The sequence below is a fragment of the Lissotriton helveticus genome, chromosome 6 (genome assembly GCF_964261635.1).
Source record: "Lissotriton helveticus chromosome 6, aLisHel1.1, whole genome shotgun sequence".
Taxonomy (NCBI): Eukaryota; Metazoa; Chordata; class Amphibia; order Caudata; family Salamandridae; genus Lissotriton; species Lissotriton helveticus.
In genome coordinates, this window is record NC_136067.1 from 356,782,928 (window position 1) to 356,810,705 (window position 27,778).

Below are 27,778 nucleotides of genomic sequence, written 5' to 3' on the forward strand. Positions count from 1 at the left end.
GCATGGGACTAGTAGCCGTGTCTGTCTTCCTCCTTTTAACAGGCACAGGCAAGTTTATTGCTCCTTTAAATGAGAGTTGACGTTTTGATGGAGGTGGCGCCGACACCACAGTCTTGGTTAGGATGTGGCCAGTTTAAAGGTATTATATGTAACTGTTTCTGGCGTGTACTGAGCCACTCCTTCATTTTATGGATGACTGGTTAAACTGGAGTACCAGGGTCAGATTTCGATGCAGAGATGGTCAATAGTTTCGGAGTCGAAGTGGTCGGTGCCGAAGATGAATAGGGACTGCTTGGCATGGAAGCTGATGACTTTGACTATGATTTCAGTGCAGAGAGTAGGGAATCTGTAGCAGATTTTGGAGCCAACCATGATTGCCTCCTGGCAGTGGTGGCCTTATCTTCAGGCAAAACCAAATGTTTTTTCAGGTACAGGATGGGGATGTTAGCACTCACAGTATGCTGACCCGGTAGAAGGTCCTGCATCTAGAGGTTGATCGCTAAGTTGGTACCGGATTCAAGGGAAACAGCCTCTTCCTAGGCTACAGAGGCCTTGTGGAGTTCCTCCTTTTTCTCCTCCTTCAATTCCTGTTGTCCAAAGCAGTCAGGTGTATCATCGACCTCTCTCTGCAGCATCTCCCTGTGACGACCCCTTCGGTCCTGTAAGGTTTTTGTTGACCGAAATGATCGTCAGGCCTCACAGTCTTCTTCCTTGTGATCGGGAGACAAGCACACATTGCAGATCTGGTGAAGATCAATCCGTGGGCACCTCGGGCAGAAACGGAATGGAGTCCGTTCCATCAGCAAGTCATTTTAAGGCAAAGCTGGAGAGATGGAAAGATAGGCCCAGAACGGCGAGACCTGAAGGGCAACTGTTCGAGCACGTCGATCTGACAGACGACAGTTTTTGATATTTTGTACTGCAAAGATGGGAACATGTTTGATAACAATACTGCCGAGGGTAAGTGTGAATTATGAATGAAAAGGAGTCCGAAATGGTCTTCAACTGGAGCACAGCAATACACGTCCGAACCCGATGGTGGAAAGAAAGCAATCTAACAATGGAGCCTAATTCCAGGCGCATTATCACCAAGAGGAGCAGTCACTTTACCTCTTGATCCGAAAAACGTCTTAGAAGAAAAACAACTTGTACACATCTGGATACAACACTAAATGGCAGTAGTATGCAAAGCATGTGCAACTACAGCCACACAAGCCTCGAACAAATATTTCTCCACAGAGAAAGCCATTTTCTTAGACACCCACAAAATGTTGGGGTGGTTTGTTTCTCTTTCCACCTTGAAAGGAAAGTTATACCAGCCCTATACTGGAGTAAGGTTACAATCCTTTCCATGATGGAAAGGAAGAGGAGATGAGTTTGGCAATGTCCGCAAGTGTACCTGTTAGTAGGCATTCCCAAAACTTCCAAGGCAAACCATGCTTAGGAGCACCAACTATCCAGCACTTGAGTAGGATTTATGGGTGTGAAGATCTGTGCGTTTGTGGTGGAGCTCTTTGCCGATATAAATGTGTTTACACATGCCAGGAATCTTTTTGAATTCTTGTCAGGCATGAAAAGGGATAATTTGGTTGAACACCTAGATTCATAACTTAATTACCTTTATAAATATAGCCCATTTAACTTTTTATTGATTTATACCCATGAAAATATGTGTTTTTGATTCTGAAAAAAACACCCTTTCATGTACCGTATGATAGTCAACATTACAATGGGAAATAAGAGAGACAAACAAAAAGGAGGACAATCAGAAATCCAAATAAAATATGAAATGCCCTTCTGAATGGGAAAATGAGAAAATGAACAGGGTACTAGGCACAAATGTATTCTTGAGGAGTGCTTTTACTACTTTTTCTGTATATTTATAGCAACACTATAAGGAACATATACGTGTTTGCTATACTTGTACTGTAATAATTGTAGGAAAGTGGATTATTATGTGGTGTGGTTGGGAGACCTCACCATGTAATGTTGTAACAATATCTGTCAGGTTCCATTAGGTTCTTTAACCCCTTCGCTGCGGCGGCAATTCCGCCGCAGCGCTAGGGGGGTGGAGGGGCCGCGCGGCGCTCCCATGCTCATGACGGAACCGCTCCGTCACGAGCCTCTGGTGCGCTGTGCTGATGACGGAGCGGTTCCGTCACGGTCCCGCCCGCTCAACAGAACGTCCAGCGCAGGCGCGGAATCCGCACCGCGTAGGCGCGCCGAGCGGGCCGTGACGGAACCACTACGTCATCAGCACAGCGCGTCCGTGGCTGGTGACGGAGCGGTTCCGTCACCAGCATGGGAGGGGTTAATAAAACCCTTATTTCCAGTGTACGGGCAAAAACAATCCCAGACTCCCTTCTCTGTCTGAATCGAAGATGGCACAGGACTCCTTCCCCTGAACGGAGCCCTAGCCCACACCTGGGTGTACCCAGCATAATGAGCCACTCCTCCTGGAAAACAGGTTTTACAATGAATTTTCCTCCTCTGGATAAGATGCCAACAGGTCTGCCTGCATAAAGGAGTGGACAGTCTAAGGTGTGATCACCATTTGTTATGCTGAGGCGGAAACCTTCTTGAAGCAGGCCGATCTGATGCCACACCCTACAGTTGTCCTGCTGGAGGAGAACGCACCTCCTCCCAACAACAGTTTCCTATGTTTCTTGTTCCTAGGCGCACTTCACACTTCCTAGGAGAGAGGTGGCCAGCCTGTTGTCCTGGGGTGCAACAGATGGAGACAGTCAGGAGGGGCTACCAGAGGTTTTAGTCAGCAAAGTGGTGACTTTCCAAAGTCACCTTCCTACTAAATGTGGGCTTAAATTCGATCTTGGCCATGAGTCAAGTTTAAAGTAAAGATTCATTTGATACCCTGGAGTAATATCTTTGGTGAACCCAAATGGAATTTAGCACCCAGCGTGGTGGCTAAGGTAACTTCATGTTAGTCAATGAGACCACTGGCCGTACGACAGTGAAAACCTCAATTTCGAATTTTCACTATCAGGGCATGCTGAACAGGAGATAAACATTCCTTTATTTTTAATGTCTAGCACCCTGCCTTGGGGGCAATCAGAATCGTAAAGGGTTCCCAGGTTCCAAAAGCATTAGTGGGAAGGAACTAGTGGGAGTGAGCTATACAAAAAGATTTAACATAGCATACGATGAGTCACTATTCCATTAACATTGAAGATATCAATAGGACTTTTTTAATAATATGTGGGAGTGAAATCTGATTTCATGACATTTTGGACTTAAATGTCTTTTGTATGTCAGTCATGACAGATACAACATTTCCTTTACTTGAGAAGACAACCACTGTACTACATGCATTGCTTTTTCCCCAGGGGATTTCAATATTACTGCTGTCTGACTAACAATTAAAAAGCCTGCAGACAATAACTTACTGAGGTTGATCTCCTCCTCATCATAAACGTCTACTTCTGTCAATCGAATTAGCATTCTGGACAAAATGCTGAGGAACTGTAGATACGCTCCAGTTTTTCCAATCTGAGTAGACAGAAATCAGAATTTAATATAGATATATGGAATTCACAATAAATTAATATCCATAGAATTACGGCCTGTGCAGTAAAGAGATGTACATCCCTGCTGATACTGTGGGCATCTTTAAGAAAAGCACTTAATATAATGTATACATTTTGGACATAGGAGCATGTACATAAAATTCAATAAAATTCACCTTGCTGCGCTGCATGAAAGGGCAGGAATGAGCCGTATTTACCATTATAAAGCGCATTCCTGTTCTTTCCTAGCGCAGGGGCACTCTCTTCTGCCTAGTGCCTAGTGCCAATGCAGCCACCCTTGCAACATTGTGCAGGCAGGATTATTTTTGTACAGGAAGGGACACCTCCCTGCACAAAAACAATCTTCAAGAGAATGCAGCACACTCAGAAAGAGGAAACATGGTGGAGAAAAAAAAATTCTCCTTGTTGCGCCTCTGATGTGGAGGCGTACAATCCTGACGCATTCCGAGGTATACCAATCTTTTTACACCTTGGAATGTGTCGAGAGGGGCTGGAGTCTAACCAGGCAGCAAGATGGTCACTCTTAAGAGGGTTCTGCCAGCCAATGCCAGAATTGATAGATATCCTTGATCAGCGGGCTCTCCATTGGCCCAAAACAAGATAGCAGCTAGCGGGGGATTGCCGTGAGGCCATTCGTCTGGTTGGCGGGCTGCCTGGTATCAGCTCACTGCGCAGCCCATGCCAAGCCTTGGAGGCTGCCTGCTTCTTGCTGCTGCGTGCAGCATCCACATGGCCGGTGCCTGACCGGGCTCCCCCCCTGAATACTAGGCGGGGAGGCGCTGGGTACAGGCCTGACCTCGCCGCCCTGGTTCTGCACTGGGCCCCCGACCTTAGTGGCACCCGCTATTCCACCCACAGGAGTGAGGCCATGGGCAGCCAGCGTGCTGCTAGCGACTCACAGCCTTCAGGTCTACTGCTGGGGATCACTGGGAGCCCGTCTCCCCCTTTCCTGCTGCACCTAAATCATGGGATTGGACTGAGCACCTGAGGAGAAAAAGAAGTGCGGGAGCCCAGCTGTGCCACTCAATACATTACACAATGCAGCAATGCGGTGAGTGAGTGGTGATCCACGCAGTGATTCCCCCATGATTGTGCGGCGTACAGACTGGCCCTTACCAGTGCTAAGCTCATACAGTTAGCCCCTGAGAAATCACTTACTTGGCTGTGCCGCAAGGGCGCATATGGCATCCCTCCCTGCTGGGAGCACAAAACAGCGGGCCTGATGCCAGCCTCCACTGCTTTTTCCACCAGCCAGATGGATTCCCTCTGGGATAGCCTGACTCTCTACCTAAGCAACACTGGGCTACCATTGCTGCCAGTCATACTGCAGCCTGGCCTCCTTTGACAGGTTACCTCTTGGTCTAAGGCCTGCTTGTGCCCCTGCTGTGCGTGGCCACTCTGAGTTGAGGCGCGGCCTGGAAGAGGGCTGCTGAGCATTCTTTGCTGCCAATCCACTTGGCCTGCTCCTTCGTGATCAACCCAGCACCGGCACCTCTGTGGGAACCTCTCTGTGAAGCCGCACACCACCCGGCCGGCGGGTCTCCAGCCAGCCCAACAGCTTGTTCGGACATGGGGAAACATTATGTTCGTCAATCAAAACTAATTTTTGAATGCAAGCAGCAAACCAATCATACTGAACAGAAAGCGACACATGATGAACCCCCATGACCACAGGGATTCCCAGCACACCAACAACCTCAAGAAGCTCCTAGTGGATGTAAAAAACAGCCTGCGAGCCTTAGATGTGAAACTTGAGTCTTCTGACGAGCTGCCTCGACTGCATGAAGGAGAGGGCCGACAAACATGAGGACCGACTTGACCACCTTGAAACTCAGATGCGGACGACGCTCAGGCTACCACCGGTGGGCATCTCCTACTCATGGATAAAGTCCTTGAACTCTTTAAAATTAAAAATGAAGATCTAGAAGCGCACTCCTGGCGCAATAATCTCCGAATCACAGGGATCACACCCATCAACAAAATGAAGCACTGTGTTGAGACTATGCTCCATACATGCCAAACTCCTCAACTATAGAGACCTGGATATTGTCTGCCACATGGCCCAAGAGCGCTGCTCTGTCCAATACCAGGGAAATGCAGTCTCCTTCTACTTGGACTTTACGTTAGAAGTGAAGGCTGCCTGACGGGACTTGCTGCCGGCCAAGAGACTCCTCCAGAAAGCAGAAATTCAATATGCACTTCTCTATCGCCCCAAACTTAGCATGCCCCACGAGGGGAAACGTATAGTTTCTTACCTGTCGGTGTAGTTTTGTAGCTTGAAGACTTTCTGGATACACTATGCTGTGCATTATTCCGCCATCTAGTGGTTGAGTTAGGAATTGTAGTCTCTTTTGTCTTCTTTTGTTTTTCGTGGCCCAGGTGGGCGTCGACATACCACCATTTGGTGTCCTTCGTGACGTCGACGTGCTTCGTCCGGAAGCTCCCACCTTTGGTCGCCATCTTCGGATTCTTTTTTCTTGTCTTGCGTTATTCTTGTTATTCCTCTTATTTTCTAAAGTCTTTTTCATTTTTAATCCCTTTCCTCCTGTCTCATCTTTCTGGCGGAGGAGGGTGGGTTCGCTAGTGAATCCAGAAAGTCTTCAAGCTGCAAAACTACACCGACAGGTAAGAAACTATACGTTTTGCTGCGTGAATCCTTCTGGATTCACTATGCTGTTCATACACTTTGTAGCGGTTTGTCCTTATTGTGGTGACTGGGTGGAAGATGAGCACTGGTTACTGAATATGCGTTGTAAGATCTTCTGTCCCACTTGCGCTTATTTGTTCATTTGGATATCTACACTGTAGTGCTTAGTGAATGTGTGCACTGAAGACCATGTTGCAGCTTGGCAAATGTCTTGAATTGGTGTTTTAGCTAGAAATGCAATTGTTACTCCTTTCTTCCTTGTTGAGTGAGCATGAGCTGCTCCTTGTAACAGTTGTCCTGCTTGTTTGTGGCATAGTTGTATGGTTTGTGCAATCCACCGTGCAATGGTATTTTTGGTAACTGGTCGTCCCAAAAAACTGCTGGTGAGTTGCTTTGTCTTTCTGCACTCCTTTGTCCTTTCTATATAGTGCATCACAGCCCTCCTGGCGTCCAGTGTGTGCAGCATTCTTCTGTGCTTGTGGTTGGTTTTTGGAAAAAAAACAGGTATTTGGATTGTTTGGTTGATGTGGAACCGAGACATCACCTTTTACGTGAAGTGTGGTTCTGTTCTCATAACAATCCTATCACTGTGTATCTGCAGGTAGGGCTCTTGAAGTGTTAGCGCCTGCATCTCACTTACTCTTCGTAGTGATGTGATAGCCACCAAGAAGGCCGTCTTTAGCATGAGTATGTACAGTGTAGCCTTGTGAATCGGCTCAAATGGTGCCTTCATCAATTGAGTTAGCACTACGTTGAGGTTCCATGCTGAAGCTGGCATTCTGTTTGGAGGTGCGATTCTCTTTGCTCCTTCTAGAAATCTTTTTACTACTTGGGAGGTGAAGAAACTTTTCCCTGTTTCTCCTCTTGTGTAAGCCACTATCGTCGCTAAGTGTACCCTTAGGAATGTGTAGCTTAGTTTACTTTGCAGTAGATGTGTTAAGTATTTTAGTACTGTTGACTCCTTTGTGATTTTCCTTTGCAGTTTCTCCCTAATGCACCATTCAGAGAATCTTTTCCATTTTGCTACATAGCATTTCCTCGTGGTAGGTCTTCTTGCCTCCCTGAGCACTGCCATTGTGTTGCCGGTAGTTTGAGGTGTGCAAACAATAGGTCTTCCGGAGCCTTGCCACTAGGCTGAGGCTCTCTGGCTCTGGGTGTAGCACCCTTCCGTTCTGCATTGTTAACAGGTCCCTTCGTTTTGGGAATCTGTGTGCTGGTGCATGCGCCATCTCTACTATTTGTGAGAACCATGACGTTCTGGCCCACTGAGGTGCTGTTAGTATCAGCGACATGTTACTGATCCTGCATTTGCTGAGTACCCTGTGTATCAGTGGTATTGGGGGAAAAGCGTATTCAAATTTTTTGACCAGCTTATCCATAGTGCATTCCTTTGTGACCGATGGTCTGGTTGTCTGGATGCGAAGTGTTGACATTTTGCATTTTGGTGTGTTGCAAATAGGTCTATTTGCGGTGTACCCCACTTCCGGAATACTTTCTGTATTTCCTGTTGGTTGATCTCCCATTCGTGAGATGCTGACGTCTGCCTGCTGAGTCTGTCTGCTTCCACATTGTCCTTCCCTGGGAGATGTTTTGCTAGTAGGTCTATATTTAGTGGAATGGCCCATGTTCATATTTCCTGTGCTAGCCCGATAGTGCTACTGATGTGTTCCTCCTTGTTTCTTGATGTAGAACATGGTTGTGATGTTGTCTGTTTGGATCAACACCCTGTTCCTGTACAGCACCTTTTGAAAGGCTTTTAAGGCTAGGAACACTGGGGCATATTACCAAGCAATAGCGATATTCATGCATTATCGAGCTAATGCTCTTAGCCATGTTATCCACCTCCCATTGGATAACATGGCTAAGAACTGCTCAGGGCAGGTGTTAGCTTTTGGAGATATTCACGCTTAGCGCGAATATCTCCATAAGTTGGTAATAGGAGATAGTGATGTTAGCGACTGTTTACAGTCGCTAACATCTTGGCACGCCCACTTTGCATGTCATTAGTGATAAATATCACTGACATGCAAAGTGGGGCCCAAGATGGTCGCTATCTCCTACTAGCTGTCGCTAACTGGTGTTAGCGACAGCTAGGTAATAGTGAGATAATTTTATCTCCGCTTTCTTGGCTTTTAAAGCCAAAAAAGCGGAGATAAACCCCCTTGATAATATGCCCCACTGTCTTTAGTTGCAGGTAGTTGATGTGCTTGACCGCATCCTGCTGCGACCATAGCCCCCTCACCTTCAGTGTGTTCATGTGCGCGCCCCACCCCAGCTGGGAGGCGTCCGTCGTGATGGTAACTGTTGGAGTTGGTTGTGTGAATGGTTTCCCCTGTGATGTTTTCCTTGTTCCACCACGCTATTTCCTGGTGCACTGCGTGTGTGACAATCACTAGATCTTCCCAACTCCCTGTTGCCTGTGACCATTGCTGCTGTATTCATTCCTGGAATGGTCTCATGTGTAGCCGAATATTTTGGACTAGGTGAATGCATGACGCCATCATTCCCATCAGCTTGCTCACCGTCTTCACTGTCAGAACTTGCGGTAATGACGTGTTTCCTTCATTATCGCCAGTGTTCTATTCCTGCTTGGGAACACTTTGGCCCTTTTTGGTGTCGATCTCTGCCCCTAAGAATATCTTGATTTGCTCCGGTTCTGTTGATGATTTTTCCCAATGTATTGAGAAACCCAGTTGTGTCAGTGTCCGTATGGCCTGCTGGATGTGTTGTTTGCATTGGCTGTACGAACTTGCCTTTACGAGCCGAGACAGTAGTCGAGATAGGGGTATACGCGTATTCCTCGCCTTTGTAGGTGTGTTCTGACAGCTGCTAGTCATTTTGTAAACCCCCTTGGTGCGCATTTGAGTCCGAATGCCAGTACTGTGAACTGGTTGATCACAAACCTCAGTAGACATTTGTGCTTGTGGTTGATGGGGATGTGTAAGTATGCGTCCTTTAAATCTATAGTTGCCATGTAATCCCCTTGTTGTATTTGTGGTATTACCTCTTGTAGGGAAGTCATTTTGAACCTTTGAGTCTTTATGAATGTGTTCAAGAACCTTAGATCTAGGATAGGTTTTAGTGTTTCGTCCACCTTTGGCACGAACAAGTAAGTTCCACTGGTTGTGCGGCACTATCTCTATTGCCTCCTTGCTGAGTAGTTCTTGCACCTCTAGTCGCAAGAGCGAGAGTTCCTTCGCAGAGTGTGCCTTGCTTTTTAGTTTTCTGCTTGGAGGTTGTTTCTCTAGTTCTATACAGTATCCGTATAGTATGATGTTTAGTATCCATTTGTCTGTTGTGACCTATTTCCACTACTGGATGAAGTCTCTTATTCTGTCCCCTACTGGTGTTGTGTGTTCGAGGTACTGTTTGTTGTGGAACGTCCGGTTGCTGCTTTTTCCTATGTCCTTGTGCCCACCCTAGGTGTTGTTAGGGTGGGTGTTATATTCACTGTGAAGTCATTTGGAGGGAGGCTGCTGGCCTCCTCTTCGTGTCTGACCACGTCCGTTTGCGTGCCCTTGAAAGGACTGTCCCCGGGGCTGATATTGCCAGTTCTGCTGCTGCTGTCCCTGCAGCTGCTGGCTTTGGTTGTTCCCTTGATAGCCTTGCTGAAACGTTTGGTACGATGTGGTAGGCACATTGCCCCTCCTACCACCTGGTCTTCTTGTGGGTATACCCCTTCTCATCCCTCTGAACTGCAGTGCTTCCATGGACCTTGCTGTCTCGTTGTCCTTCTTGAGCTGCGTTAATTTATCCTCAACTGGTGTGCCAAACAAATGCTCCCCATTAAAAGGTGTGTTCAGGATGTTGCTTTGCACCTCAGGCTTGAATCCTCCTCTCAGTGATGGTATGCATGCCTGTTGATCAGGGCGTTGGAGTTAGCGATGCGACACTGGATTGCTGCATTTCTTTCCACCTTTCTCCCTGTGAGATCCATCTTTCTACTCTCCTTGTCTGGAGGTGGTCCGGCATTAGTGGGTACATTGGCCCTTTTCCTAGCCGTTGCTGTGATTATGGAATCAGCTGGTACCGACCCTTGGATGTATGCAGGGTCCTTTGAGGAATGTTTATACTTTTTCTCTGTTCTTGGAGTTACAGCTTTGCATACTTCTGATTCCTTAAAGGTATCTCTTCCTTGGTCCAGCACACTAGGGAGCATGGGCAGGAACTGGCTCCTAGTTTGTTGAGGCAGTAAACTTTCCAGGAGAAAACATGCCTTGGGCTTCTCCTCCTCCATCTTCACCCCAAATGTTTGTGCAGCCTTTTGGACGACCATACTGTAGATCCCTATGTCGTCTGACGGTGAAGGCCTCGAAGCGTATGTGTCTACCCCTTCTTCCGGCTATTCAGAGTCGAGATCTTGTCATTCGACGTCTTGTGTCCCCGAGGATGTTGAGTCCGGTAGGACTGCTCATCCTCTTCGCCCTCGAAATAATGGACTTCCTCCTGTTGTTCCTCGACCGGTTCAGGTGTTTTCAGAGGTTCGGCGTCTTCGTCGTCTCCTACGACTTTGAGAGCGGGTTTCGGCGGGTTGGTGTATTGGGCCATCTTCTCGTCGAAGCCCTTTTTCCGCTACAGGATGCTCGCCATTTTGGCCTCGAGCCTCCTCTTCTACCATTCCATATCAGCTGGCATGTTTGGCGTAGAGAGTTGGAGCGCTTGCCTTCAGGGCCGTCGACGTCAAAGTAGATGTTGGCCCTCCTTTCCTCAGCACCGAGGTGTCCTTTTCGAGGGCAACCTTCGACGACCTGGACTTTTCGTGAGCTTTCGCCGTCTGGGAGTTCTTTGTGAAGGATCCGCTCGGCTGACTGTCCTTGGTTGCTGTTGCCTTCGTCGAGTGTTTTGGCGGCAATGCTCCCTTTGAGGACTTTCCTTCACTCCTAGGAGTGTCGCTCGGGGCTTTAGCTTCACCCTTTAGCGTGTCACTCGAGTGTCTAGGGATCGACGACTCCCGTACCTCCTTTGACGTCTTCCTATGGGCCTCGTCAACCGTGCAGTCCTCTGGTCCTTTGGCGATGTTGTCTTCCTCTCCACTGGAGAGGTCCAAGTCTCGGAGCGATGGAGGTGGCCCCTGCATGTTGTGGTTTGCCCTTCTCTGCCTCTCTCTTACTCTGAGGGTCTTCGGTGTGAACGCCGAGCACGCGTTGCAGTCCTCGCTCTTGTGGTCCAGCGGCAGGCAGAGTTTGCAGACTAAATGTCGGTCCTTCTGGGGGTACTTGTGGTGGCAATTGGTGCAAAACTTAAAAGGTGTTTTGTCCATCCCGGCACTCAGGGAGCCCCCCCCGCGAGCGCATTCTCAGTTGAACGTCGCGATCTCATTCGAAAACCTTCTCCCTGGTTGTCCCGGTTACCTGACCTGTGGTCTGGTGTAGTTGAAACTTTGATTTTCGTCGATTTTCTGCTCTTTTCTTTGATTCCTCTTCCAAAACTCTGGAACTGTTCGGTAACGATCCAGACCCAACAAAGGAAAAAAGAATCTGAAGATGGCGACCAAAGGTGTGAGCTTCCGGAGGAAGCACGTCTACATCACGAAGGACTCCAAATGGTGGTATGTCAACGCCCACCTGGGCCACGAAAAAAAAAGAAAAGAGACTACAATTCTGGACCCAACCACTAGATGGCGGAATAATGCACAGCACAGTGAATCCAGTAAGATTCACGCTGCAAAACCTCACTACTTCACAGAAGCCAAGGCGGGCCTCAAATTTGCGAAACACATCATCATCAGGAAGGCGTTGCCACGGGTATCCCCACAGCACCAGGACAAGAAACACCTCATTGATAATGACTGACAAGCTCTGTCAAGGCAGCGCCATGCCTCCCTCGCCAAGCAGGTGCTGTCTTTGCATTCCTTGGTGACTCGCCTGTGACGCAGGTTGACTTGCACACACACACACAGCTGCCGTGATCATTAACTCTGGCAGACTGCATTGGAAGCCTCCTGCAAAATGTTGGGTGCCTTGGCACCGGAACATCTGAACATCTGAACATCTGAATTCCACATCGGAACATCTGAATTCCACACTTATTAACACTCAATCTTGGCTGGCCGATAATCACCTCAAGCTAAATGCTCGGAAAACTGAGTTCCTACTCATCTCACCCCCGGCGAAAATTTCCACCACCCAAACCTGGCTCAATAACCTAACAGCACTCAATGTCCAACCTACCATCGTGGATTCGGCGAAATCCCTAGGCATCACACTCGATGCCAAGCTCAACATGCAGCAGCACGTTAGCAAAGCCACAAAAGGAGCTAACTTCCAAATCAACACACTGAGGAAAATTAAACCCTTCCTCCCTGCCGAAGACTTCCAAACTGCTGTACAAGCTTTAGTCATCCCTCGAATAGACTACGGAATTGTGGCCCTCAGCGGACTCCCGCTATCCACAACAGCACCCCTAGGAGCCTCCCTGAACGCTGCCGCGAGACTCATTACTGGCTCAAGAAAACACTCGCATATATCCCCAGACTTAAAGTCTCTAAAATGGCTGCCTTTTGAAGCCAGAATACAGCTAAAAATTGCCGTTATGACACACGCGGCCGTGCACCACAATGCACCCAACTACCTCGCTCAAAAGTTGTCTATATCAGGAGGTTCGAGATCCAATAGAAGTACAAAAAATCTACTCCTGAAACCTCGTAGATTCCGGAAAGAGAAAACATACAAGCGCTCCTTCTCAGGAATGGCACCCAGGATCTGGAACGCGCTCCCTCCTGAAACCAGGCTCATCTCCTCCACTGCACTCTTCAAGAAAGAGATGAAAACCATCCTTCTGGCCAAGATCTCCTGAACTTTATAGGTACTGGATCAGAGACTCTGCATCGCTTTGTATCACTGTTCACCTTGTCCTCTGGCACTATACTTCTACTTGATGGTGACACTACTACGCTACTCTCTTACTACCGACCAATATATGATACACTTTGGTACACTGTATCACCCTCCCGATGCCCCCACTCAGTGTTCTCTCTATCCTAAGAAATTGGTATAAGCCATCCACACATCCAAGGTCTACCTGAACACTTCTGTAGTGGGATTGATGACTTGTGCCGTCTTATATTACTTGTTTACCGGATTGTATATTGATATGTTTTCTGTACGTTATTATTATCCTACTATGTTAGTGACTATTATACTGCTCCCATTATCCCTGTTCATTCCTGCTGCCCCTACCCCTGTCTCTGTGAAGCGCTCTGATATCTGTAAGGATCTTGTTCGCGCTATATAAAACTTTGAATAAATAAATAAATAAATCGGCCACCCAGTTAAACCTTGACTGGGATGTTTGCCTGGCTCACTGAAGCTCTCGGAGATGATTCCCATGGTATTTGAATGTTCTTAGGATGGGTGTTGGGGTGGGGTGTAGGTTTGCTGCTTGCAACCGTGTCTGAGGGTTCAAGTGAGTGGGTTTCGTTCGAGAGATTCTTGTGGTTGTCTCTATCTCCCCCCAATATGTTCCACACACAGCTGCACATCATGCCCCTGCCCTCTTCAGTTGTGAACTGCCACTGGCCCTCCCTAACTTTGGCCCACCACTCCCACTACACAGCGCTATGACTGCCACTAGATAGCTAACCTGGAACATCCGTGGGCTCAACAGCCTTTGAAATGCTAGACTACCTTAGCACAAACCACACAGACATTTGCTATCTCTAGGAACTCCACTTGGGGCCGGAATCATAGTAATTTTTCTCTTTTTTCTTTTTTTGTGGCCCAGGTGGGCGCCGACGTCCCACCATTTGGTGTCCTTCTGTGACGCTGCCCTACCTCCGCCCAATGTTGGTACGCGTGCCTGTTTATATGGGCATTGGAGCCGTATTGCTCTCTACTTTCCTCCCCATGAGGTCTATTCTCTTACTCTCTTTGTCTGGAGGTGGCCCTGAGTTTGTGGGAATGTTGGCCCTCTTCCTGGCTGTTGACGTCATAATGAAGTCAGCTGGTATGGATCCCTGCATATATGCTGGGTCCTTCGAGGAATGCTTGTATTTTTTCTCTGTTCTAGGGGTGACAGATCTGCAAGCTGCTGGCTCCTTGAAAGCTTACCTGCCCTGGTCCAGCACACTTGGGAGCATGGGTAGGAATTGGCTCCTAGTTTGAGTGGGGAGCAGAGTCTCCAAGAGAAAACAAGCTTTTGGTTTCTCTTCCTCTAATTTTACCAGATATATTGCTGCAGTGTTCTTGATGACCATGTTGTAGATACCAATGTTGTCTGGCGGCGAAGGCCTCGACGCATATGACTCTGTGCCCTCTCCGGGCTTTCGGCGTCGATGTCCTGCCATTCCAGGTCCTGTGTCTCTGAGGATGTCCAGCCCAAGTATGTCCACTGATCTTCCTCGTCTTCTCCTTCGTAATAATACAGGCCCTCTTCGTCCTGCTACTCTGCTGGTTCAGGAGTTTTCGGTGGCTCGCCGGCGTCGAACTCCTCCTCGACTTCTGTTGCGACTACAGTCATGGGCTTCAGAGGAATGGTGTATCTGCTCATCCGTTTGTCGAAGTCCTTTTTCCTCTGGCAGATGCTGTTCATTTCGGCCTCAAGCCTTCTCTTCTTTCTCTCCATTTTGGCCACTTGTTCGGCGTCGAGAGTTTAGGCGCTTCTCTTCGAGGTCGTCGATGTTGACGTCGAAATCTCCTTCGCCGTTGAGCGCGCCTTTTCGGGGCCAGGCTTCGACGACCTAGGCTTTTCTTGAGCTTTTGCTGGCTGAGAGTCCTTTTTGAAGGATTCGCTGGACAGTTTGTACGTGGACCCAGCTGTGGCCATCGAGTGCTTCAACGCCAGTGCTCCTTTCGAGGACTGTGGCTCAGTTTTTCGAGAGTCTGTCGGGGCTTTAAGGGTCGACGTCTCTCTTACCTCCTTTGTCGACTTCTTATCGATCTCTGCGATCGTGTAGCCCTCTGGTCCCTCGGTAATGTTGTCCTCTTCTCCGCTGGAGAGGCCCAAGTTCCGGAGCGACTGGGTTGTCCTTGCCCCTGCATGGTGTAGTTCGCTATCCTCTGTCTCTCCCTCACTCTGAGGGTCTTGAGGGTGAATGCCGAGCAGGAGTTGCAATCCTTGCTTTGGTGGTCGAGTGGCAGGCAGAGGTTGCAGACTGGGTGCTGGTCCTGTGCGTACTTGTGGTGACAGTTACAGCAGAATTTGAATGGGGTTTTGTCCATTCCTGCTGTCAGGGGGCCTACTGTGTGCACATTCTCCGTTGGACATCAACGTTCTTTATCTTCCTCACCCTCTTCGTCGTCCTGGGTCTGTGCTCCTGATCGGTGTTTTAAAAAAACTCCAACTTTTGGTGTTTTCTGCTTTATTTTCTTATTCTCTTCTCCAAAAACTCTGGAACTCCTCGGTGACGATCCAGACCAAACGGCGGAAAGAAGAATCTGAAGATGGCGCCCAAAGGTAGGAGCTTCCGGAGGAAGTGTGCTGACGTCACAGGAGGACACCAAATGGTGGGACGTCGGTGCCCACCTGGGCCACGAAAACAAAAAAAAAGAGAGAAAAAAGGCTACGATTCCGGACCCAACCACTAGACCGCGGAATAATGCACAGCATAGGGAATCCAGAAAGATTCAAGCTGCAAAACCTTGGAAAGGCTAGCTTACCTTAACACGAACCACACAGACATCTGCTATCTCTAGGAACTCCACTTAACTCCGTCCACAACCTTTGACTGCATGCAGGGTGGTGTGCTGACACCTACTCATCCCTCTAATTTAATTAAGCCAGAGGAGTAGTGTAGGAAAGTGCCCCTTATTGCACGTTTGCCCCCCACTTTTTGCCTGATGTTGATGCTCTTTGACTAAGTGTGTCCTGGATTCCTGCTAACCAAGTACTCAGAGCCTATGTGCTTTCCCTAAAACTGCACCTTTACAACACCAATTGGCACATCTCTGGCCACATGTAAGTCCCTTGTAACAGGTACCATGGGTAAGGGCACGGTAACCATTGAAGGCCTTCGAGGAATGCAGCACATATTGTGTCACCCTCAGAGGCCCTGTACCTTAACACACATACACTGCCCTTGCAGGCTGAGCATTTTGGTGCAGAGAAAAGTGAAGAGTCAACATGGCACACAATCCTGTGCGCCATGCCTGCAACCCACTGCCTATGGTATAGGTAAGGCACCCCTCTAGCTGGGTACACTATACCACTGGTGAGTGTACAGGTGCAGGAGCCCTCTACCCCTACAGTGTCTAAGTTCATTCTTAGACATTGTAAGTGCATAAAGCTATAAAGAGTATATTGTCTAGGAGTTTGTAATCACGATTTTCACAGCACCATAATGGCTTTACTGAATTCTGGGAAGTTTGGTACCAAACTTCTCAGCACATTAAACCCACAATAATGCCAATGTGGGACTTAATTCCAAATTCACTTCGAGGGCAAGTTAGAGATGCTCCCTGAAAAACTACCTAACTCTAGTGTCCTGGCTGAGTGGCTGCTCGCCAGCTGCCACCCCCAGACATGTTTCTGGACTCCTGGGTTGAGAGCCTCCCACTCTTGGGGTATTGAAACAAAGCACAGGAGGACACCAAATGGTGGGACGTCGGCGCCCACCTGGGCCACGAAAACAAACAAAAAGAGAGAAAAAAGACTACGATTCCGGACCCAACCACTAGACCGCGGAATAATGCACAGCATAGTGAATCCAGAAAGATTCAAGCTGCAAAACCTTGGAAAGGCTAGCTTACCTTAACAAGAACCACACAGACATTTGCTATCTCTAGGAACTCCACTTAACTCCGTCCACAGCCCTTGACTGCAAGCAGGATGGTGCGCTGACACCTACTCATCCCTCTATTTTAATTAAGCCAGAGGAGTAGTGTAGGAAAGTGCCCCTTTTTGCATGATTGCCCCCCACTTTTTGCCTGATGTTGATACTCTTTGACTAAGTGTGTCCTGGGTTCCTGCTAACCAAGTACTCAGAGCCTTTGTGCTTTCCCTAAAACTGTACCTTTACAACACCAATTGGCACCAATTAGGAGTTTGTAATCACGAATTTCAGAGCACCATAACGGCTTTACTGAATTCTGGGAAGTTTGGTACCAAACTTCTCAGCACATTAAACCCACAATAATGTCAATGTGGGACTTAATTCCAAATTCACTCAGAGGGCAACTTAGAGATGCTCCCTGAAAGACTACCTAACTCTAGTGTCCTGGCTGAGTGGCTGCTCGCCAGCTGCCACCCACAGACATGTTTCTGGACTCCTGGGTTGAGAGCCTCACACTCTTGGGGTCATGAAACAAAGCACATCCGGGGCAGAGGTGTCAAGCTTCCTCCCCCAGGATGGGCAGGGTCCATGAAGTGGAAGGTACAAAGGCTTGCCTCCTTTGGGAGCTGACCCAGCCATTTGCTGCTCCCATCAACTGGCCCTCATCGGTTCTAACTCCCACTTTGGGAGGGAGAATCTGCTGGAAAACCAAGATAGGAGGAGAGGTGCACCCACCTTTGCCACCTCCACCTCTCAGATGGGGAAGGTGAGGCGAAGCACAACTCTCAGTCCCTGCCATCTTCAAGATGGGTTTACCCAGCCAACCAGAGTGAGGCTTATGCTCCCCTCTCAATGGAGGGTGGCATAATAGTGGGTGTACCCACCCCAAGGAAGGGACCCATTGGTCCTGACCTGTACCTACCTGAAACTCCCCTAAATTTAGAATTTAGGGGCAACCCTGAACCTTGCCTCCTAAGACAAGCAAGGAGAAGAAGAAGAAGGACCGACAAGCCGTGCTGAAAGAAGAAGAGTGGGACACCAACTGCCTTAGCAAAACAGCCCTACCGGACTGTCCCAACCTTGGCCTGCTCCAGCAGAATCCCTGCAAGTCATGCAGCCAGCAGCCCGACAGAACCCAGAAGTCCTGCCCTGCCTTCCCTCCAAAGACTCTGTCTCCCGAGAGCACCGGACTTGCTCAAGAACCAGAGTCTTTCTCTGAACAAATTCGCAAGTCCGCACCACTCTGCACCCGATGCCCACGGCCCGAGTTTGAGTGGCCCAACACCACAAGGAGGTCCCCCGTGAATCCGACCTGGGATCTGGTGATCCCTGACCTACTTCCAGACTCCCGTTGATGCCTGCAGCCTCTATCTGGATAAGCGGCGATAATTCTATCGCCCAATTAGCAAGCTGTCGCTAACAGCAGGTAGCGACAGCTTTTAGGCGATAGCGACCATTTTGGGGCCCGCTTTACATGTCAGCGATATTTACCGCTAATGACATGCAAAGTGGGCGTATCTAACCAGTTAGCGACTGAAAGCAGTCGCTAACGTTGCTATCGCCTATTAGCAAGGCAGGCATAGCGATGGAAATATTCGCGCTAAGCGCGAATATCTCCAAAAGCTAACGCCTGCTCAGACCAGTTCTTAGCCATAATATCCAATGGGAGGTGGATATTATGGCTAAGACCCTATTGGCGTTAATGCGTGAATATCGCTGTATTCTCAGCGATATTCACGCATTTCGCCGCTATCGCCGGATATTTTATCGCTTTAGAGATAAACGCTGCTAATAGCACGTTATCTCTGCAATAATATCCGGCGATGCTTGGCAATAAAAAGAAACTCGCTAGGCCCATTTGGCGATAAATATCGCTAGTTGTTGGTAATATGCCCCTCAGTTCCCATGCTCTCCATCGAAATCTGCCCTTCCACCTTTCATGCACTGTGCAGATCTTTGCATAGCAACCAGGGCACTTTGACTCAAACAGTCTGGCTAGAATTGACCAATCTGTTGGTCATAGGACCTTACAAATACGCTTCACCCAAAATACAACAACTGAAATGTTGTGACCTCACTGGATTAAAGCTGGCCTGGCTGATGAAGGGTGATGCCCTGAAACCGGTCCCAGGATGCTGGTTTACGGTCCAGGGAGGACCTGGCTTGGCAGTTCAGGATGGACTGGTCCCATAAGGAAGAGGGTCAAGATTGATTTGCAAATGGCTGGGTACAAACTAGGGTGGTGCGATGAGCAAAAGAATGATAGATCCTTATGACTGGGGGGAATGTTTGCATTGTCCAGCATGTCGTCCATCAATTGTGCCTTTTGCATATGTCTCATAACAACAACGCAATTCTAGAAAATACCTAATTATTGATAGCAAATTAACTTTATTGAAATACTTCCTCAAGATTTCCATACTAACAAATAACAGATATGAAGACAAATAATATATTAAAAATATACATATATTCTTCTTCAGGTAAGCATCCGAATGATTCACTGCAATCATGATTGTCTGTTTTCACTAATGTGTTCCACGCAGGAAGGTCCACAAATCCATGGATCACGATAAACAAATTGGGGATAGGGAATGTCCACATAGACAGATACACTTCAGAAATCCTGATTTTGTAAATCAGGACAAGGACTTTAGGCAAATCAAGCAATAGATTATAACACCTAAACTCAATATCGGTGCAAATAATTAAATTCATTCTGAATGGTGACCGACATCATTAAACTAGTTTATGAAAATTACTTTTTTTAATGGCAGAAGAATCAAATGTGATCATTTAATTCAAATTTTTCTTAGCGGGTTACAATACTGTATGTACATTTGTTTGGGGGGATACATACCTGTGGTGGCCCACTCAACAGAAGCCTCCTGGGATGGAAGGTGTCCATCCGGCCATCCCCTCTGTTGGTGTAGTCCATATGAAGATGTTTGGGAAGCGTCCACTGGCGGTAGTAAAGAGACTGCTCAGTGCAAGTCATCATTTTGCTCAGGAGTGGACGGAATGAACTTGCCCACATCACAGATTGATGAGGTAGTAAAGCAGATGACTTTGGCAGTCCACTGACATCAGTGGATGTAACAATGTCATACACTAGTTTAGGGAGAAACACAACAGGTGGCTGCTTGTTTCCTTTAGTCATGGAACACTGAGGTGTCTGAAGAACAAAGGCCTTTTGTGCAGGGGTTGAGGATGAGGAAGAAGGAGAGGATGAGGATGATGAGGTAATAGACACAGAAGAGGGCTTCACACTCTGTTTTTGGCTGCTGCTCTCACATTGTTCATTTGCAGCTGGAGAGTGTTTGTTTGCATTAGTGGGGCAACTTCTGTCTCCCGTGAGTCTTTCACAAGAGATTACACCATCCTCTGTGCTGCTGATTACTGCTTGGTGGGGAGATTTCACTGTTTCCTCTGTGGTGAGTGAAATAGACAATTCACCACAGAATGCCAGGCCTACAATAAACACAGACAAAATGTTAGATGTTAAGTTTATGCAGAACGTCATCTCAAAATGTACAACTTACAAATACCTCCTATTTCACACTAGAAAAACACTAAAAATTCTGGATAATGCAAACTGAAACTTTTCCTTCGATTAACCTTTGGACAGTTACCAAACAGAAATGCCCAGTGTTATGGCATTGTATGCTGTACTGCACATTGTTCATCTTATAATTTGATGTTATTGTGCCAAGAAATGGAAAGGTAGTTCCAAGAGCAAGTGCATGACACATAACAGTGGTTGGTCGCTGGCCCATGCACTGAGCTGAGAATACCGCTCGAGCTGAGAACACCACTTCTCTGGCAATCAGAAGTTAGGTCACTGAGGGTGATAGCACCATTGCATTCCATGGTAATTCATCAATGGCATGATATACATTTTACTATGGCTTCTTTCTAACTAGAAACTGGGTTAAGCACTGTTAATGGTTCTATTGTGTGGGGAGAACTTTCATTCTCCTGTTGGGCAGCAGAGAATTCACTTTGCCCGAGTAGGAGGCGTAAAGTGCTAGAATCCGATTATGAGCTGAGCAAGGGGAATATGAGAATTCTTACAGTGTCATAAGCAGTTTCCGTATGATGCCAGGGACTGTGGTTCTACACTTGGGATGCATGTTTGCCCGTAGATTGATACCTCGGTGGACCCTGTAGGACTAAGCAGGGTCATACTGTACTCAACTGCAGATTTCACCTATATTGTGTAATGCAGTTTAAGCACCGCAGACCATCGGTAAGCACCACAGACCTACAAAAGGAATGCCCAGTTACATTCTAAGGCCTTCCCAAGGTCAATACCAATGCCTGAATGATTCCTTTGTGACAGACTACCTGTGCAAAGATACTTGGCTGAGCAATAAGGTAGCCTCACATGCGCAGCCCGCACACGTATGCAATCGCATGTGTTAGCCTGCAACCAGTCCAGAGGTTTTGTAGGAAGCTCGCTCTGTATATGCTACAGTCATTAGGTGGTTACACCGTGCACAGAGTCCAGAGATTCCCCAAAAGTGTACTGGGCTCGATGCAATCCCAAGATGCTCTATTAGTGGTAGTGTGGTCGAGCAACCTTAGGCCTAGCACAGAGTAGAATCATACATTTCTTGCACACACGACGCAAGACTCAAAAAGGAGATCCACACCAACTCTATAATAAATAAGATTTGTTTGTGTTTTATTTTAAGACCAAGATCTTCACAATAAGATAGGTATGTTTTTAAATAAAAATACTTTTCAGTTTCAAAAGTCAACAATTTTCAAAGAGTTCAATATTTTCCTATGCAGGAAAACAATAATGCTGTTATACAGGTAAGTATACAACTTACAGTTCCAGTCTTTGGGACCAAAGGCCTGCAAGGGTCAGGTGAGTACCAAAACTGTACCACCAGTGGCCCTGTCATGCTATACAACTTTTATGTAATTTGGCAGGGAATATAGGAACTGTGCACAGAACACGCAGCCAGGAAGGACTGGAAGGCAAAATCATATCTGGAAAAATGTTTAAACCAACACCACAATGCAGGAAACCATGACTGGAATGGGGCCATGGGCAAATGGTTGGTTCATGGCTGCAATCCAGCTCCGAAAGCAGCCCCCTAGCCTGCAACCAATCAGAGTGGCACAATGGCCAGTCGAGCCCTGCCTATAGCAGCTAGAATACAGAAACCATAACAAACAAGGATTGGCATTGCCAATAGGTCTCGCTTGTGGGACCTTATAAGTATTTAGTTTTGCAGCACAATATGATGAGTTGCGTTGCGTGTGTGAGTGGTGTTGCGTGTGTGAGTGGCGTTGCGTGTGTGAGTGGCGTTGCGTGTGTGAGTGGCGTTGCGTGTGAGTGGCGTTGCATGTGTGAGTGGCGTTGCATGTGTGAGTGGCGTTGCGTGTGTGAGTGGCGTTGCGTGTGTGAGTGGCGTTGCGTGTGTGAGTGGCATTGCGTGTGTGAGTGGCATTGCGTCGATGAGTGGGGTTGCGTGGATGAGTTGCGTTGCGTGTGTGAGTGGCGTTGCGTGTGTGAGTGGCGTTGCGTGTGTGAGTGGCGTTGCGTGTGTGAGTGGCGTTGCGTGTGTGAGTGGCGTTGCGTGTGTGAGTGGCGTTGCGTATGTGAGTGGCGTTGCGTGTGTGAGTGGCGTTGCATGTGTGAGTGGCGTTGCGTGTGTGAGTGGCATTGCGTGTGTGAGTGGCGTTGCGTGTGTGAGTGGCGTTGCGTGTGTGAGTGGCGTTGCGTGTGTGAGTGGCATTGCATGTGTGAGTGGCGTTGCGTGTGTGAGTGGTGTTGCGTGTGTGAGTGGTGTTGCGTGTGTGAGTGGCGGTGCGTGTGTGAGTGGCGTTGCATGTGTGAGTGGCGTTGCATGTGTGAGTGGCGTTGCATGTGTGAGTGGCGTTGCGTGTGTGAGTGGCGTTGCGTGTGTGAGTGGCGTTGCGTCGATGAGTGGGGTTGCGTGGATGAGTGGGGTTGCGTGGATGAGTTGCGTTGCGTGTGTGAGTGGTGTTGTTTGGGTGAGTGGCGTTGCGTGGGTGAGTGTGTTGTTGCGTGGATGATAGCGGGCTTGCGTGGGTGTGAGTGGCGTTGCGTGTCTGTAAGTGTTGCTGTGTGGGTGAAAGTGGCACAGAGCCTTTGATGTGGCCACTTACTGATTAGCATTATTAAAATCTGCATGAAAATGTATTTTATTATTACTATTTATTCTTTGCCAAGCACTCATCACTGATCTGGGCAGCAGTCAAAGTGCATAAATAAAAGTAAGTGAACTCTGATCCTGGGGGATTTTGGTAGATGTTTACGTACAGACATACACAATACAACGCACATACCTTAAATGGAAAATATAAATGCAACTTACCTTTATCTGTCGGGCAAAAAAATTGGGTAGGAAAACTAGTTTGGTTAATGCAATCACTTTAGGCCCCTGCATGCTAAAAGCGGGGACGCATTTTTAGTTTGAAGAATGTGATAAGCTGAAGGAGGAGGGGGTGCAAGGGATGAGGGAACACGGCCTGGGGGAAGCTGGCTGGGGAGGGGGAGGAGAAATGCAAGGAAGTTAGGGGAGGAGAAGCCGAGAAGCCGCAGAGCGCACGCTGGGCGAAGCCCTTTGATGTGCTGTGCGGCAAATGGAGGGAGGCTGATGCGCGTTCATGTTTGAACACGTGGTAGCCATAGCCAATAGGTCTCGCTTGTGGGACCTTATAAGTATTTTGTTTTGCAGCACAATATCCTTGTAACTAAATACTTATAAGGTCCCACAAGCGAGACCTATTGGCTATGCCAATGCTTGTTTTTCATGTGCTTCATCCCAGCCGTGGCTTTTTTTGGCAATAGGTGTAATCTGTCAACATTGAAAACGCAGCAAGAGATAGACTTCAGGAAAGCATCGTGGCTATCGCGAACCTTTTTTTTCTTCATTGAATACCTCATAAAACACGTCTACTGTTTCTAGGCACAGTAAATAGCAGATGTCACAATTTTTTTCTTATTGATTTTTTTCTGCAGATTTATATAGGGCGAACGTATTGGAGCGTTTTACATACGCACTAAGTTACCTTACACAAGGACACATTCATTTCTAAGTAGGCACGGGGATATTAAGCGATATGCCCAGAATCACTGACTGAAAGCTGACCAAGGACAGGCTCGAACATGGTTCCGCCGATCCAAAGTCGGCATCTCTGGCTGGAAGGCCATAACCTCTCTTCGGCTCGCTCTCCGTACTATGGGGTTTATTCACAAGCCCCGTGTGACATACCGGCGGCGCAAGCGACTTATAAATAAGCCCCTATCATTGGAGCGGTAGTTTGTGAACTGAATTAAGAATGAATGGCAAATGAAACAATATGAAGAGATGCCAGCATTTGCAACAACCATTGGACAACACAGGCAATGGGATGAACATATTAGGGCCGTTTGTATGGCCACCCCACCCCCACAGAGCACTGAAGGGCATGGAAGGACACAGGGGACTCAGTTTAAACCCTGGCATACATAATGTGCACGTCTGCTCCTGGTGGGAAAGGAGCGGCGGTAATTATAGTGCCCGGTAGAGGCTGTAAACTGCGCATCCCAGTGACGGGGCTGATGTATGCCCCATCTGCTGCTTATCTTTATTAGAAAGGGACCTCCAGAAATGAAACGCCGCCAGTTGTCTGCTCAAGATAAACAAACGGCGCCTGATATTAACGCGCCTTTGCTTCCGGGTCCTCGCAGGCCGGGGTCTCCCCTACTGATGCTTACCAGCATCTGTGCTTTAATGTTACTGCGGGAAGTGACAGAGCATCCAGGGACCGCGTGCGTGACGCCGGGCTCTGGCGGGAAATGCGGAGAGCGCAGTGCGTGACTTGAGGTGTGCGGCCATGCATCGGCCTTTCCCCGTCCTAAGGCCATGGTGCCACTGCACCTTCTGCACGGATAATAGCTACGCCCCTACGCGGAGAGAGCGATTATATGTGGCTTTTAAGGTGACTTGCGTAGTGTATGAGGCCTGTGGGTTAAGTGTGAGAGACGTGGTGCGGAATGAGCTGTGTCTAGGTCGGGTGGGTGAGTTGTGTTTCGAGATGATGTGTGGGGTGGGCTACGGGTGAGTGAGCTGTGGGTTAGATGTGATCGGCGAGTTCGGCAGCACATAGGTGAGAGAGCACAGATTGATCTCTGGGTTTCGAAGTGTAAGGTGAGCTACAGGTTTGACGTGTGAGCTGTAGGTTTCACGGGTGAGCTGTAGGTTTGACGGGTGAGCTGTAGGTTTGACGGGTGAGCTGTAAGTTTGACGGGTGAGCTGCAGGTTTGACGGGTGAGCTGCAGGTTTGACGGGTGAGCTGTAGGTTTGACGAGTGAGCTGTAGGTTTGACGGGTGAGCTGTAAGTTTGACGGGTGAGCTGCAGGTTTGACGGGTGAGCTGCAGGTTTGACGGGTGAGCTGCAGGTTTGACGGGTGAGCTGTAGGTTTGACGAGTGAGCTGTAGGTTTGACGGGTGAGCTGTAAGTTTGACGGGTGAGCTGCAGGTTTGACGGGTGAGCTGCAGGTTTGACGGGTGAGCTGTAGGTTTGACGAGTGAGCTGTAGGTTTGACGGGTGAGCTACAGGTTTGACGGGTGAGCTACAGGTTTGACGGGTGAGCTGCAGGTTTGACGGGTGTGCTGTGCTGTGCGGTGAGGTGGGGTATTGGATCTGTGAGGTGAGACTGGCTTGATGTGCTGGTGTAAGATCCCACAGTCACTGGGGCAGCAGCGGGGTGAGGTAGTATGAGAGAGGCTGATATGTCGGGTGAAATGTGGGACAATATGCAGGGTGTAAGACCAGCAGTGGCGTGAGATGTAGGTCCATCTGCGGAATGCCTGGTGTATACTCTGATCTCAATGTCCAGGAGGAGTGCTGCTACGGGCTGGGGAGGGGGAGGAGAAATGAAAGGAAAGGCTGTGTTTGCGGGGAGAGAGAGGGGAGGTGCTGGTGTGGGAGGGGGGAGGTGCTGGTGTGGGAGGAGTGCTGCTACGGCAAGGCTGTGTTTGCGGGGAGAGAGAGGGGAGGTGCTGGTGTGGGAGGGGGGAGTTGCTGGTGTGGGAGGAGTGCTGCTAGGGGAGGAGAAGCCCTGGCCGTGAATGCTCATGCATGTTCACGTGAACTGCAAGAAAATGCCGGGCTGAAACCCCTTAGTTTGAAGAGGATTTTGCCGACATGAATTCGATCCTATCCATTCCTGCGGAATGGGACAGGCTCGACCTAAAAATGGTGAGGGACATTATATGTGTGATTGTCGAGCAGCACACTACACATGCAAGAGGAACTTGCATGCACCTGCCAGTTAATGCACAGTACGTTTGACTTTCATAACAAAGCTCAAGAAACATAAAAAAATTATTAAACACTGTCTTAGTAAAGATCAAGGTGAACTGGCATGCAGTTAGGGAAGTGCACTGGTCAGAGGCATTTGTCAACTCAGCTAAAAGTCTGACGTGTTGCATGTCGACACAGCTACTGCACAATATCAATTTGTAAACCATCAGCCCCAGGCAGACCTTAGTCTACCAGGGCTTGTTACTGACTTGATTTGTAAATGATGGAACCAATATTTACTTGAAGCTTTTGAAGACAGAGATGACGAGCCCGAGTCCTGTGAATGTGACCTCTCTCTGGTAACAGGACTCCGCTTATCCGAAGTGGAGCCTGTTGGGAAGAAGAACACAATAACAGAAATTAATATTTTCAAGTGCTGTCCATTTCAGAACACACAGTAAACACATATATCTGAATACTAAACTTTATTGTACAGCCTTATGCCCAGATTGTTATATTCCTATGGCAGCTTGCAAACCAAAGTGTTAAACATAAATGTGCATTATAAATAGGACTAGGGGTACTAATAACCAAAATGGAAATACAGTGGGCATAATGAAGTAAACATACAAAACAAACATTAATAATGAATTTTCAATGGCATGGCATGGCATCAGATAATATACATAATAAATGTATTAATCAATGTTTCCTAATAATGACACTTTGCATTTACTATCAATATGTTTTATCATCATGCAGGGATACCATTGGCAAACTCGACCTGCTAAACTATGCCTGTTTAGAGTTTGTGATCTCTCATTATTTTCCACTTCTCCTCTTGTTTCAAATAGACTAGGTATTTGTTTGCCTTTCTTTTGTTTAAAATGTGATGTTTGCATGTATTTGGTCTGTAGAATTCACGTTGAGCTGGCCTTCTCTGACCCCTATCCCACTAGTCCCCCTTCAGTCACTGTACAGGAACTTGGGCCTCCCTTCTTATTCTGCATGCAGTCGTGGTAAAAAGGGAGGGGGCATACTGGAGCTTCCACTCGAGATTCTGACTTGGCCCCATTGCTCCTTTTCTGCCCAGGACCTTTGCACAACATACCTCTGCTCCTTCCTCTAACAGGTACCGTCAACGTTGGGGGAAGATGTGAGTACCACCCCCTCCCCGCTGTATTAGTTATTTAGTGTAATTGTTAAACAAAAATTGATTACTGTTTCTGTTAACCTTATTTCAACATTTACAGGATTCTTTATGTATATTTTTTGGGATATTGTATTAGTTACTCTAAAAAGAATATATTCGAGGGGTCAGAGAGAGAAAAAAATAAAAATAAAGAAAAAACAAGAAAAACATAGACTATTCCGGACCCAACCACCGCATGTAAATCCAGAAAAGGATTCAACCTGCAAAAATTATTTTACTTCACATTTAAGTGTACACATGAAGCCAAGGGGACTAGTTGTGCCAACATGTTAAAGAAATATTCTGAATTCTCACGCTAATATACTATTCACAGGGGCATGCAACAGGAGTGCCTTCTTTCCCCCTTACTGTTTGTTTTAGAGTTGGAGCCACTAGCGATAGCCCTGAGACAA

At 47.8% G+C, this 27,778-nt stretch overlaps 1 protein-coding gene across 1 annotated transcript in view; it reads right to left on the reverse strand.

The window, feature by feature from the left end:
* GREB1 (growth regulating estrogen receptor binding 1) overlaps positions 1 to 27,778 on the reverse strand; it is a 656,933-nt gene that overhangs the window by 125,668 nt on the left and 503,487 nt on the right. The window contains exons 21-23 of the mRNA XM_078647791.1: positions 26,474 to 26,563; positions 19,761 to 20,371; positions 3,405 to 3,507 (exon numbers count right to left, since the gene is read on the reverse strand). Of these exons, the coding sequence (XP_078503917.1) occupies positions 3,405 to 3,507; positions 19,761 to 20,371; positions 26,474 to 26,563 (804 nt within the window). The remainder of the gene's footprint in view (positions 1 to 3,404; positions 3,508 to 19,760; positions 20,372 to 26,473; positions 26,564 to 27,778) is intronic.